The sequence below is a fragment of the Carlito syrichta genome, unplaced genomic scaffold (assembly GCF_000164805.1).
Source record: "Carlito syrichta isolate Samal-C Ts95f unplaced genomic scaffold, Tarsius_syrichta-2.0.1 Scaffold126448, whole genome shotgun sequence".
In the NCBI taxonomy this organism is placed as follows: domain Eukaryota; kingdom Metazoa; phylum Chordata; class Mammalia; order Primates; family Tarsiidae; genus Carlito; species Carlito syrichta.
The window spans coordinates 255247-268331 of NW_007070544.1; the positions used below are offsets into that span (position 1 = coordinate 255247).

Below are 13085 nucleotides of genomic sequence, written 5' to 3' on the forward strand. Positions count from 1 at the left end.
TATAAGTTTAATAACAGCAGAGAATTATTTGCCTAAACAGAAGTGATTCTTACATTTTCTACTTTTTTTTTCCTGTACCAGCCAAGATTACAAATGGGCACAGGTGTGCAGGTAGGTAAGCAGAAGAGAAGGAAACTTTGGGTGATTTGAAGGGGCTCTTGTGGAGCTTTTAACTCTGAAGCCCTGATGCATTTCTGAACGGTGAGAAGTCAGGAACATAGTCTTTGGGGTCAGACAGGCAGGCACAAGTCTAAATCCTACCATAATTGATGAAATGACCCTGGGTAGGCTCCCTAATTTGTTCCAGTCCCAGTTTCCACATCGGTCTATGTGGATAAAAATAATGTTTATCTTAGAGTGATGGTGTGAGAATTAACATAATGAATATAAAGCATTTATTGTAGAACTTGGCACTAGTAAACATACAAGAAATGGTTCGATGAAAACGGATTGAGTGGTGGTACATAGAAAAGGTCATGGAAAATGTTATCTCAGAGTGTGACGGGGGACCGGGTGGAGGAGGTAAATTCCATTAATAATTCTATTGGTCTTCAATGTTCCCAATAGGACATGAGACAATCTAAAGACTTGTGGTTTAGAAAGAAAAAAAAAAAAGAATGAAATTGAAATTAACACATACAGATAAGAGGGTAGAAGAAAAGAGAATGTCGGTAACTAAGGTGAGCAAAGAAGATGGCATTGCACTAGGGCTACTCAGAGTTATACTGTTGGCCTGTTACTCTCCTTTGGGGACAATTCGGTTTTGAATTTTAAAAGTGCTAGTCTACTCTTAACGCCTTAGTTTAACTCTTCTTATATAAAGTGTTTTCCAAACAAATATAGGTTTAAATTGAATTGGCACACCCAGAGCAGAAATATATACAGAGATAAAAGAACAATGAAATAGATAAAAAAACAAGAGCTACTTTTCTTAATTTCTACATATACATACCTCCACATATTTCTTCTGTTTCATCATCTATGCATTCTCTATCATCACACTCACAAAATTTACCATAAACGAGTCCATTTCCGTCAGAATTATCACACTTACACCTGCCACAGTGACATGTACCTAAATAATTAAAACAGAGAAAAGATAGTATGCTACATGCATATAAATTATCAGGAATGAGCTTTTATTTTGTCCCTTTCAAGAGGGTAGACAATTCTAATCAATTTAGTATTCAGTTATGTATCTCTGTGGTTATGATGAGGTAAAGAAAAAACTACTCTTTCTTGAGATGATTATGGCACAGCAATTATGTTTTATCTAACACAGCTATTATTATTGACCTCTAATAGTTTAATGACTGTAAATTTGACCTCTTCAAGTGCAGAGTTAATTTACACATGTCTATCCAACCAATATATGAATGAATATCTTCTGATTACACCTGGGTCTGAAGTAAACTAAAGCAGAAAATTCTCAGCTTTATTAGGGAAGTAACCTGTGCTTATCTTCCTTACCAGTATTTATTCAATGCTTTTCACAATATTTAAACATACTCTTTATATAATAAATATTTGTAGAAATAATTTATTATCAAATGCATAAATGAAAAACTTATATGCCTCTGATAATGTCACATCCTCAAAATTAACTGATATTGATATGTATGTTCTTTTTTCTCTTCATTTTGTTTTAATTAAATTGATCCAAAGTGATGCCAATAATTCAAAAATTAACAAAACCGTAAAATATATCAGACAAGGAAATATTTCAAAACTGAAAAGTTTGCTATTCAGAGAATGAGAAAAAAGAAAAAGGACATGTTTTATATATTAGATTAGAGTAAATTTTCTTAGGCATAGATTCCTGGGATCTCAGTAGATTCTCACAAGAGCTCAGAGTGATACAGAGGCATGGAGTCATCTGGTCTACCAAAAACAAATACTCATCCAAGTCTGAAGAATTTACTACATCCCCTAAAGGTGGTTTTACTAACATTAATATTGCATTCAAATGATAGTGAGAGGTAGAATGTGCCCTTGAGAAAACTCATTTTTAATATATATTTTTTAAGTTTTAATTGAACATCACAGCAATCAATGTATATCAGTTGAGACTTAATCACTCACAAAAAACCACTTCAGACTCTAAAATCCAATAAAGGATCAAGTCAGCCACAATCCTCCTCTCTGAGCTTTATATGAGTAAAAAACAATGTGATAAAATAAATAGAGAAGTGCAAAGTGCTGCAGAAGTACATAGCAAGGGGATTTAACTGAGACCAGGAAGTCAAAGATGGAGTCCCTGAGGAAGTAGTTGAGAACTGAAAGCCAAGTAAAAGGAAAAAAAAAAAAAGCTAAGAGTAGTGAGATGACAAAAATGCTCACTTATAACAAAGACAATAGCACGGGATCGGTGAGAAAAGAGTATATAAAGGGAAAAAGAAGCAAATAGGATTGATGTATACAAAATAACGTGAAACGTGGCATGAAATGAATAAAGCAACTAAAGGTGCAGTTTATGGAAGTCTTATAGATCAAATTAAAGATTTCCAACTTAAGTCAAGAATAATGAGAAGATAGAAGTGTTCTCAGCAAGAGAGTCATGTGACAATGTATGCTTTTTTTTTTTTTTTACCAGATTACTCTGGTTGTCATGTGGAGAAGAAACTGAAATAAGGCAAAAGTAAATACAAGAAAATGAGCTAAGAAGCTATTGGGCCAGGTGCCGTGGCTCAAGCCTGTAATTCTAGCACTTTGGAGGCTGAGGTGAGAGGACTGCCTGAGCCCAGGGGTTCAAGACTAGCCCAGGCAACTTGGTGAGATCTCGTCTCTACAATAAATCAAAAAAATTAGCTGGAGATGGTACTGCGCACCTGTAGTTCCAGCTACTTGGAAAGCTGAAGCAGAAGGATTGCCTGAGCCGAGCAGGTGGAGGCTTTGGTGGCCCTGAGCATGCCACTGCACTACTGCCTGGGCAACATGGTGAGACTCAAAATCAAAAGAGAGAGAGAGAGAGAGAGAGAGAGAGAGGCTATTAGACTGTCTAAAGAAAAGGAGACAGAAGCAGAACAGACGATGGTGGCAAATACATTCGGAATATTTTCTGGAAAAAGAGTAGACAGCATTTGGTGACTGACTGGGTATGAGGGGTAAAGGATAGGGAAGAATCAAAGATGCTATTGATATTTAGTTTGAGTTACTAGATATCACCAATTCTGTATGTAGTGTTCTAGAAAGAACATGAACTTCTGACCAAGGTAGTCTTATAGTTGAATGCAGGTTTTAATTCTTACTAGCTGTGCATTTTTGAGGTCACCACTTTCTTCTCTAATTTCCAGATTCCATGTCTCCGAATAATCTCCATTTCATAGAACTCTTGTGAGGACCAAGTGATAAATATATCACCCAGATATCTTTCTAGAAACAGTGCTGTGCCTGGAACATAGTAGACTTTCAGAAAATTTGGGGTTATTTCTTTTCTCCATTAAGGTATTCAGTATATTAGTCATGTCTCTAAATATTTATCCAAACCCACCTTATATTTATGGAGCCTGGTAATGCTGATATGGTTCTTGCTTTCATACCTTCTACATGGTTCTGTCACCCAGATCACTTGCAAGTTGCTATCATTTGTAAGAGTTTTATTCCCACGTTTATATAGAAATGGTGATTTTGTAGAATTTGAGCTTATTTTTCTACATTGAGAATACTCATGTGAAGTTTACTTTTATTAAACTTAATTTCTTCCTGTTTTTTCCTAAAAGCTATCTTATTTATAAAAGTTATTTACAATCTAATGCTATAATTAATGCTACTGCTTCATCTAATTTTTGTCTTCTAATTATCATCCTTCTTTTTTTATTTTCACATTTATTCATTCTGTCTGTCAACCACCCACCTACTGAGTCATTAAATTTTCCTGTTACCTGTTATGTTACTGGCAAGGTACTAGGTGCTATAGGAAATAACAAGATGACTAAAATTAAGTAAATCGTAGACCAAAAAGTAAGAGATTCTCGATAAATTTTATGTATCAGTTGCCACAGATCTGTTGCAATTGCCTCTGTGTTATATGTCTTCAGGCTATATATAACATAGATAATATAAGTGGTTATATAATGTGTGTGTGTGTGTGTATGTGTGTGTGTGTGTGTGTGTGTGTGTGTGTTTATATAGCTTTATATATTTTTGAAAATTATAAACCTCAGTCTGGCTTTGTAAAGGAGGAATAGGATAGTGAAAAAGTAAATTCTTGAGCTGGCACCAAATATACAGATAGAATCCCAACAAGTAGAGACGAAGAAGAGACTTCTGATGTCGAGTAGAGAGCCTGAGATCAGGAATAAGGATGGAAAATTAAAGAACAGTGAAGAGTCTTTCTTGAGTTTGGAGAAAAGGGTAGGGTGAAGACAGATAGAAGAGGAAAAAGAATACTGGTTAAAAAGTTTAGATTTTATCTCTTGGAAAATCAAGACCCTTTTACAGTTTGGAAGCTGAGAGTAATTTGATTAGGGCTGTGTAGGCAGAAGCTTTTTTTTTTTTCCAGGAAAGATGGGAAGGCACAGTCTCTATCTCTGAATTCTTCAACTCCTCACTGACATCCCCCACAGACGGGCTCACTCTCATCACACATCGGAACCATTCCTGGCTGATGTGGGAAGTTTACAACAGCTCAGAGACTTCCTGTCTCACCCATCAAGCAGAATTCACAACTGAGTCTCCAAGACATGGCATATGGAAGCCCAGGCAAAAGTGCCAGACTCCTGGGCTCATGCTGTGTCATACTGCTTCTCTTTCTTGGTTGCCAGTTAACTCAGTCTTCGGGATTGGTCTTCTGCTTTATGCTATATTATTTTAGCTCTGATTTGTCATTGTGCCTAATACAGTTGATTCTCTCCAAGATGATTTACCAGACGTGTACACCAGCTGACACCACTGTGCAATGGCCATGGTCTCACCTTGCTCTTTCACATTGAGCCCAATCTTTCTGGGTTCCCTACAGAGTTAGCTTCTGGAACTCCTTGGTTCCCAACTCTGCCTCATCTCTTCCTTCAGTTTATGCCCCACTTCATTTACTTTCTTCTTCCCCTTTTGCTCCAAGCTGCTTCCAGTGTGCTACCCTTTGCACAAAATAATGAAAAATTATACCACATACATCTATTTATCTTTACACCAAGAAACACAGATGAAGCAGACAGCAGAAAAGTTGGTTGCCTATAAGATTGAGGATAAGCAGGGTGAAAGGTTGAATGAAGAGAGTGGTGATTCTCTAAGTTGGCTTTTTTGCATAATTTTGACTTTTGAAAGCATTTTATTGTTCTATACATTACAAAATATAATTATATTAATGAGGATGGGATGGTACTTCTAAAAACCTAAAATTGAAAGAAATCAAATAAATAAGTTCAACTGCATTTCAAGTGAGTACCATAATCACACCCAAAGAGGCAAAATAAAATACATTCAAGAAGCTTATACATGCACATTTGACTACATACCCCAAACTTGGGCATGAGAGAGGTGGAGTGAGAATGCGGCAGAGGGTGGGCTGCAAACAAATACTAATCTTTTCCAATAGATTTGCCTTGAAGAGTGGTGTGTATGCAGCAATTCTAAAAACAATTATACATGTAATATAGGACTGAGAAAATAAGTAAATATGTTGGAGGCGTTGGGAGCCAGGGTTCTGGTCATGGAAATGCAACATGCAAACAAGAAATGGAGAAAATAAGAAATAATACTGTAGTGATGGACTGAACCTGGATGTTTTGGTGTAAATTCATGATTTCTAAAATATGCATATGTATGTATATGTATATACGTTTCTATGTGTAGGTCTCTGTATGACTATTCATGTGTGAATATGTGTACAAGCATATATTTACTAGTGTTGAAGTAGATTAAAATGAAGACCAGGCTTGAAGAATCTCTGAGCAGACAATGTCAGTTAGACCTCACAAATGACCATAATCCTTCTTGATTTGCAAAAATAAAGTGAAACTTACCGTAAGCTATTTCTTGTAAATGTCCACATAAACAAAAACAGAACTGAAGCTCAACCAAGGAGAAGCAACTAACAAACTTATAATTATGTAACAAGAGACTTCCCAACAGGATAAACAAAATAAGAAACTTTATAATTGTAACCAATAAAATATTTTTCCTTGTTTTACTTCTGTGTCTGGGACAGACACTCTTGTGCCTTCTCAGTAAAACTCCTGAACCTCTTCTGGTTTGGAGCTGCCAGATTCATGAATAATCACTTGCTCAAGTAAACTTATTAAAATTGCCTTGTGCTTCTGTACTTTTTGACATTAGCTTATTTGCAGAAAGGGCCAAGAAGCAAATACACCCCAGTGGAAATAAGCATCCCTAGTGCTCACAATTTTTATCCTAATACCATTCTTCACTAACAGGAATCAGGGCTCTTTGGAGAAATGGCTGATTACAAAGACATGGCAAGGCAGGTACAATATCACCCTGGAATATTCTGTTATCCTAAACAGTAAAGAATTGTTGAGAACAAAATAAAACAAAAGTGGAGGAGGTATGTCACAAGAACACAAAAACTAGCCTGATGGGCTCCCATACCTGTCTGAAACATGCTGTGTGCCAAAATAATTATGTATAGGAGTGAACAGTAAATCACTGAAATCATAGGGCTTGTGTTTCCAGACTGATAGTAAATCACTAACTAAGTGAAATATCAAATAATTGGCAAATGAGAGAAAATTTGCTTTTGTGGTAGAATATTGAGTACCAAATGGGAAATCTGGAGAGAATTCTGAAGTTCATAAATCATCATTTTCTAATCATCTTTGTAAATACTGGATCAGGTGAGAGTGTCATCAGTGGATGATAAATTTAGAGTCATTTTAATGAGGAATGGAATTTATGTATGTGTTTCCCCATAGACTGCTCATCTGTAAAAAGAGTAAACCAGAAATAACAGAGTGGAGACATGAGACAGTGCCTCAGTCAGCTGATAAAAAATGACTTCACCAATGAGCAGATAGATATCATGTGTTTCCAGATGGAACACCTTGAGAACATAAAATCATCTATCTGATATCTCACCTAAGAATGTATAACACGAATCTAATCATGAGGAGGCATCAAACAAATCCAAAATGAGTAAATTTTATTTTTTAAAAAAGAGGCAATTATTTTTCAAAATATTTAATGCTTTAAAGTCAAAATCTGTGGAAATGGTTCAGATGAAAGGAAGCTAAAAAGAGATGAAAACTAAACATAGTATTTCCCATAGACTGGATCTATAATGGGGAGGAAAATACCATAAAAAACATTATTGAGTCACTTGACAAAAACTGGACTATAGAAAAGAGTACATAAAAGTATTGTATCAGTGTTTTAAAAAACATGGAAATATAGATATCTTAGAAATTTGTTTTATATTTGACCAAATATATTGTATCATTTATAGAAATATACTAATATGATGAATTACATGCATAGATTCCTTAATGTCAAAACATTTTCAGGTTCCATAATAGCACCATTTGGTTATAATGTACCAGATTTTTTAAATACCTGGAATTGATTTGCAAACAAACAGATGAACAATAAATAAATAAATCCCCAAACAAGGATTTCAAATCCAAAGCAGATTGCAAGTCTTGTTACTAAAAGAAGTCTGAAGAGAATAAATTTTTCAGGATGAAACAGGCTGTGGTGTGTGTGTATGTGAGTGAGTTTTGGAGGGATAACTGTTATTAATCAGAGGTAGAAAAATCTTGAGAGGAAAGAGATGACAAAAGTGTTGGGGAGAGATGAGGAGAACACCAAGAACACAGAAAGTGACCTGTTAAGCTAAGAACTCATCTATTCACTCCTTGCTTTAGGTACAGCCCTGATTCCTACCAATAAAACACCCTTTCTAAGCTTAATCTACACCAAGCTACATGTCGCAATCAGACAATGGAAAAGTCTTAGCTCCTGCTGCAGGAGAACCCTAGCAACAATTTAAGCTTCAAGAAGAAAGATATTCACTTGTGTAATCAGATCTTTGGTGTGTAGAGCAATGAACCACACCCTAGGGCTACATTAGAATCACCCAAAGTGCTTTAAAAAAAGCACAAAAGTCCAGGCCACACCCCAAAGCAACTGAAACAGAACCTCCAGTGTAGGACATGAGCCTTGACATTTTATTTTCCCTTCAGGACACTCATGTTCAGCCACAGTTGAGAAAAACTGACTGTGGGGTTTCACACGTCTAAATGTCAAGAGAGGATTTAATTTATACCAACACTGGCTAAATACCTAAACTGCAACTGGTTTATTCTATATGCTTTTATTAATCAATTTTAACAGCAACTCTGTAATTTTCTAAAAATATTTTCAAATGACTTCTATGAAATTAAAAAAAAAATTTTGGTCAGACAAACATCTTGCTGTCACTATATTCTTCAATGAGCTTCATAACCAATACATCTGAAATGTCAACCAAATTAAAAAGATTTAGTTCTGTTTGAGGTTACGGTATAAATTCAAAGTACTCTTGATCTGTAACAGAAAACAAATCAATTTATAAAAATCCCTTTTAAAAGACTTAATACAGCATTCAAAATCATGGCTCACAATTTCCATAAAATGTTGTGGGAGTGTTATTTCCAGTGAATATCCTGCTAGAAGACATCTAGAACAGCTGGAGAGTATCAAGCTTGCCAGTCTCGGCAAGATGACTTTTTTTGTATTGATTTATCTGAATTTCACTTCTAAAAAACATACTCAAAAGCAGACTCACTCAGAGGTAGGGCACTTCCACATCTACAGACTTCCATTAAAAACAAAATTTGATGGTTTCACTGAAGAATTTTCATAGGATACAATTTATTTTTTTTGAGTCATAGTCTCACTCTGTCGCCCAGGCTGTAGTGCAGTGGCACCACTCTCACGGCCACCCCAGTGTCGACCCGCTGGGCTCAGGCAACCTTTCGGCCTCATCCTTCCAAGTAGCCAGAACTATAGGAGGATAGAATTCTTACCTGCATTAGAGCAGATGACATCTTGAGAATTCTTGCACATTTGGTTACTTATTTTCTCTGTCAGGTCACAGTGAGTTGGGTACTGGCAAGCATCCCCAGACCATCCCTCATCACATTTGCACTTGCCACAGTCACACTTCCCATGGCCTGAGAATTGAACAACGTCCAGTTAGAGATGCAAAGTCTTTTCCAGAAGAAATCACTATTGTAACCAAAACTCTAAAGAGTGATGTTGGTTCAGGAATGAGCTGTAATAAATTCAAGCATGTGTCTATCACAGTGGCTGAGGGATAATACTATTCTATATAGTGCGATGGAATATGAGAATTTCATTTCAATAATCAACTTTGATAAAAAATTACCCAAACATTAATTTATAGAGACATTAGGATAATATATCAAAAGTCTAATAGATCACATGGTCATAAAATTCAGCACTAAAAATAATAATTCTACCCAGCATCTCAGTATTTAAGAGCTAAAAGGCCGGTAGAAAATATGTCGATTTAACTGTATTTTATAACACATAAAACCACAAACCCTGGGTAAGAAATCTTATGTGAAATGCCACTAAACTAAACATTGGCCTTGTCTGAATTAAGTATATAATAATATTTTATGTATATATTAAATAGCACCTTCAGATAAGTCTGACTGAAATATATGTACATATTTTGTTTCATCTACCTCCACAGAAATTTCTCAATCTATAATGCTCTCAACTGTCATTTTGCTTTAAGGCAACACTGTTTTTATTGTTGCCATCAGTAACTTGATTAAGTCCTGCCTGATGTGTCTACTGATGATTTCGTTGACTGTACATTAGTCTGATAAATGTGCAAAACATGTACAAAACTTGACATTTGTCCCTCAAATAACTTACACCCTTCAAAGCAAAGACTGATAAACAAAGAAACTAATGTTATTTTATTATCAGTCAGATGTGATTTTCACCTCAGGTAAAGTTGAGTAATATAGTCTATGGTCTATAGAAATAAGATGGGATACTTTCTGGACTTGCTTGACTTTTAATTGAGCTTTGAAAGTTGAGCAGTATTTGAATGAGTTGTAAGGAAAATATCCTTATGTTACTCAAGATAATAATACTATGTCCTAATGCCTGAAAATCATAAAATAAAATCATTGGTCTGATGCCAACCATTTAATATGGCAGCCAAAATTCACAGGATGAGGTCCAGATGGTCAGTCAGAATGAATGAAGAAGAGACTGCCTATTTGGGCCTGTTAGGCAGAGTCTGAATCTGTGATTGGCTATGACTTTAAAACCTCTCTTCATGTAGTCCAGTCCATGAAAATGTTTCTATTTCTGTTGCATAATTATTCTATTTTATAAAAAAACCTTGCAAGTACCGTAACTGAAATTCATTTTATTCAGTGCACATTTCTCTGTCAAGTTGATTGTATCATTTTGCATTCCTGTCTGGTCTTACATGATACTGTCAATTTTGGCCAACTTGGCATCATTTGTAAGCGTAAATGATCTCTCCTGTCAACCATCCAGTCTACTTATAAAAGTATTAAGCCAAATTATTGAAGTGACTCTTTTGGTAAATTAAGTATCTTGGAAAATGTATTGACTTTTTAATAACAATAGTGTATTAGGTTGAATCACATGAAATCACCCCTTTTGTAAGTTAATCGAACATCAGCTATTTCTTATAGTTCATCCCATAAAAAGACTTCATATTAACAGCAAAGTATATACAAATGATTTAGAAAATAAAAATTATGGTAGCAATGATCTGCTGAATCAAGAATAAAAGACAACTTATTTTTTAAAAAATATCTTAAATGGGACATCTTAGATCCTAATCTAAAGTAAACACAGTAGAGATTAGTAAATGGATTGTGGATCAAAGGTTACAGATTTTTTTAAAAGGTTAAAAATAGGGAAAATTTAAAGAAAATGTATAGAGGATAAGAAGGGACCCATTCATCCCAAATTGACCCAATGAAGTATTAGAAACAATATTTTAAAGTGCTTAGTCTCCAAAGTGAGTACATGGAAGCCCAGATTCATGAAGCTCCCTCCAAAAAAAATTCTAGAGTAAAATAAACATGGGAAAGAATCTTGCAATATTCTCCTTTGAACGTGTCATGATATATGTCGGCACACTGAAGATCCTCATATATCCCATTGTGAAAAAGCTAACTTTCTCTTAGAATTTACAATTTTTTTGACTAAGGGGTCCTCTTTTTCTCAACTACAGTATTAGTATCTTACACACATGTTTAGACTAATGCTAGGACAGACACTGTCATGTGTTTAGCTTCTTTTCTAGCACCTGTTTGGAGGCAAAGATGACAGCTAATATGGAGGATCATTTGCCTTTATGTTACTTCTAAACTTTTTGCCCAGTAAAGGCTCCAAGAACCACCTTCCCCCATTTAGGAAATATAAAAAATAGGAATTGATTTTTGGCTGTCAAGAATTATCAAATAGCCTGTGCAACCTTGTTTAGAGATAAATAAAGATATTTTGTTTTGTTTTGCTTTGTTTTGTTTTGTTTGAGTTGGAGTCTCACTCTGTCACCCAGACTGGAGTGCAGTGGCCGCTCCCGGCCACCGCAGCCTCGACCTGCTGGGCTCCGGCGATCCTTCCGCCTCAGCCTTCCGAGTAGCCGGAATTACAAGCATGGGCTACCACGCCCGGCTGATTTTTTGATTTATTGTAGAGATGAGGTCTCGCTGCCCAGGCGGGTCTCGAACCTGCGGGCTCAGGCAATTCACTCACTTCAGTCTCCCAAAGGCGCGGGATTACAGGCTGAGCCATGGAACCCGGCTATAAATATATTTTTTAATAGTCTTCAGATTATTTTTTACTATTTTTTGAGGTTGGTAAGAACTTTGGAAATTAGATTGCTATATTATTGTGCCAAGGTAATCTCCATGATAGTGTCAATAAAATGCTTCAAAAAAATTATTCATTATGTATTAGTTTCCTGGCACTGCCATAACAAAGTACCACAAACTTGGTGGCTTAACATAACAGAAATTTATTCTCTCACAGTTCTGAAGGCCAGAACCTGAAATCAGGTTGGTTCATTCTGGAGGATCTGAGGAGAAAACCTTTGCATACCCCTCCTGGCTACTGGTAACTACAGGCAATCATTGGCGTTTTCTGGCTTGTGGCTGTGAAACTCTCATCTCCTAATGACTAATAACATTGAACATCCTTTCATATATTTATTTGCAATCCATCTATGTTCTTTTGTCCATTTTTGTATTAAAGTTTTTTCTTAGTGTTGAAATTTGAGCGTTTATATAGTTACACAGGAGAGATGAGTAATGGTTTCAGGGGTAAAGGTTACAGATTTTTTTTAAATAGGACTAAAATAGAGGAAAAATAAAGAAAATATACAGAGGATAGGGAAAGACTCATCCATCCCAAACTGACCCAATAAAGTATCAGTAGAAGCAATATATTAAGGCATGTGTTCTCCAGAGTTCATTGAAATCCAATTTTATGAAACGTCCTCCATAAAATTTCAATATATATAATGAGCTTGTATTCAGAAGATGATAGATTAGATAGACAGATCGATAGACACAGATAGAGCATCTAAATACAAGTTCATTGTCATAAATGTGATTTGCAAATAAATATATTCTCCCAACTTGTAACTTCTCTCTCATTCTCTCAACAGCATCATTTGAAGAGTAAAACATTTTTATTTTCAATTAAATCCAATTTATAAAATTGTTTTCTTTAACAGATGTTCTTTTGGTGTCTATTCGAAAAGTCTGTGCCTAACTTCAGGTTGATTCTTTTGCCACTAAACCACATTCTTGATTTCTATAATTTGTAGCAAGTATGAAAATCAGGTACTGTGAGAACCACAACTTTGCTCTTAAAAATTATTTTGGCCTTTGTAGTTCTTTTAGTTGTTTTTTTTTTTTTTAATTAGATAAAAATGCATATTTATTTTACAGAGACATTATTTTAAATCAACAAGAAAATTCTAAAATAGGGCAAAGTAACTTTTTGCAGATTTACTGGTGTCCTATTTAACATTCCTGTTAGGAGAATAAATGTCAGGTAAAGGAGGAGTGAACTGCTATTTCCTTTCTTCTTCTCCTTCTCCTCCTCCTCCTCCTCCTCCT

At 35.4% G+C, this 13085-nt stretch overlaps 1 protein-coding gene across 3 annotated transcripts in view; it reads right to left on the reverse strand.

The window, feature by feature from the left end:
* The window catches only part of ITGBL1 (integrin subunit beta like 1), a 241081-nt gene that overhangs the window by 127129 nt on the left and 100867 nt on the right, over positions 1-13085 (reverse strand). For 2 of the 3 annotated variants that reach the window (XM_008048627.2, XM_008048629.2), the window contains 2 exons: positions 8961-9107; positions 953-1075 (listed from right to left, as the gene is read on the reverse strand). In XM_008048627.2, coding sequence (XP_008046818.1) covers positions 953-1075; positions 8961-9107 — 270 coding nt within the window. The remainder of the gene's footprint in view (positions 1-952; positions 1076-8960; positions 9108-13085) is intronic. The other variant, XM_008048628.2, reaches the window with a different exon arrangement.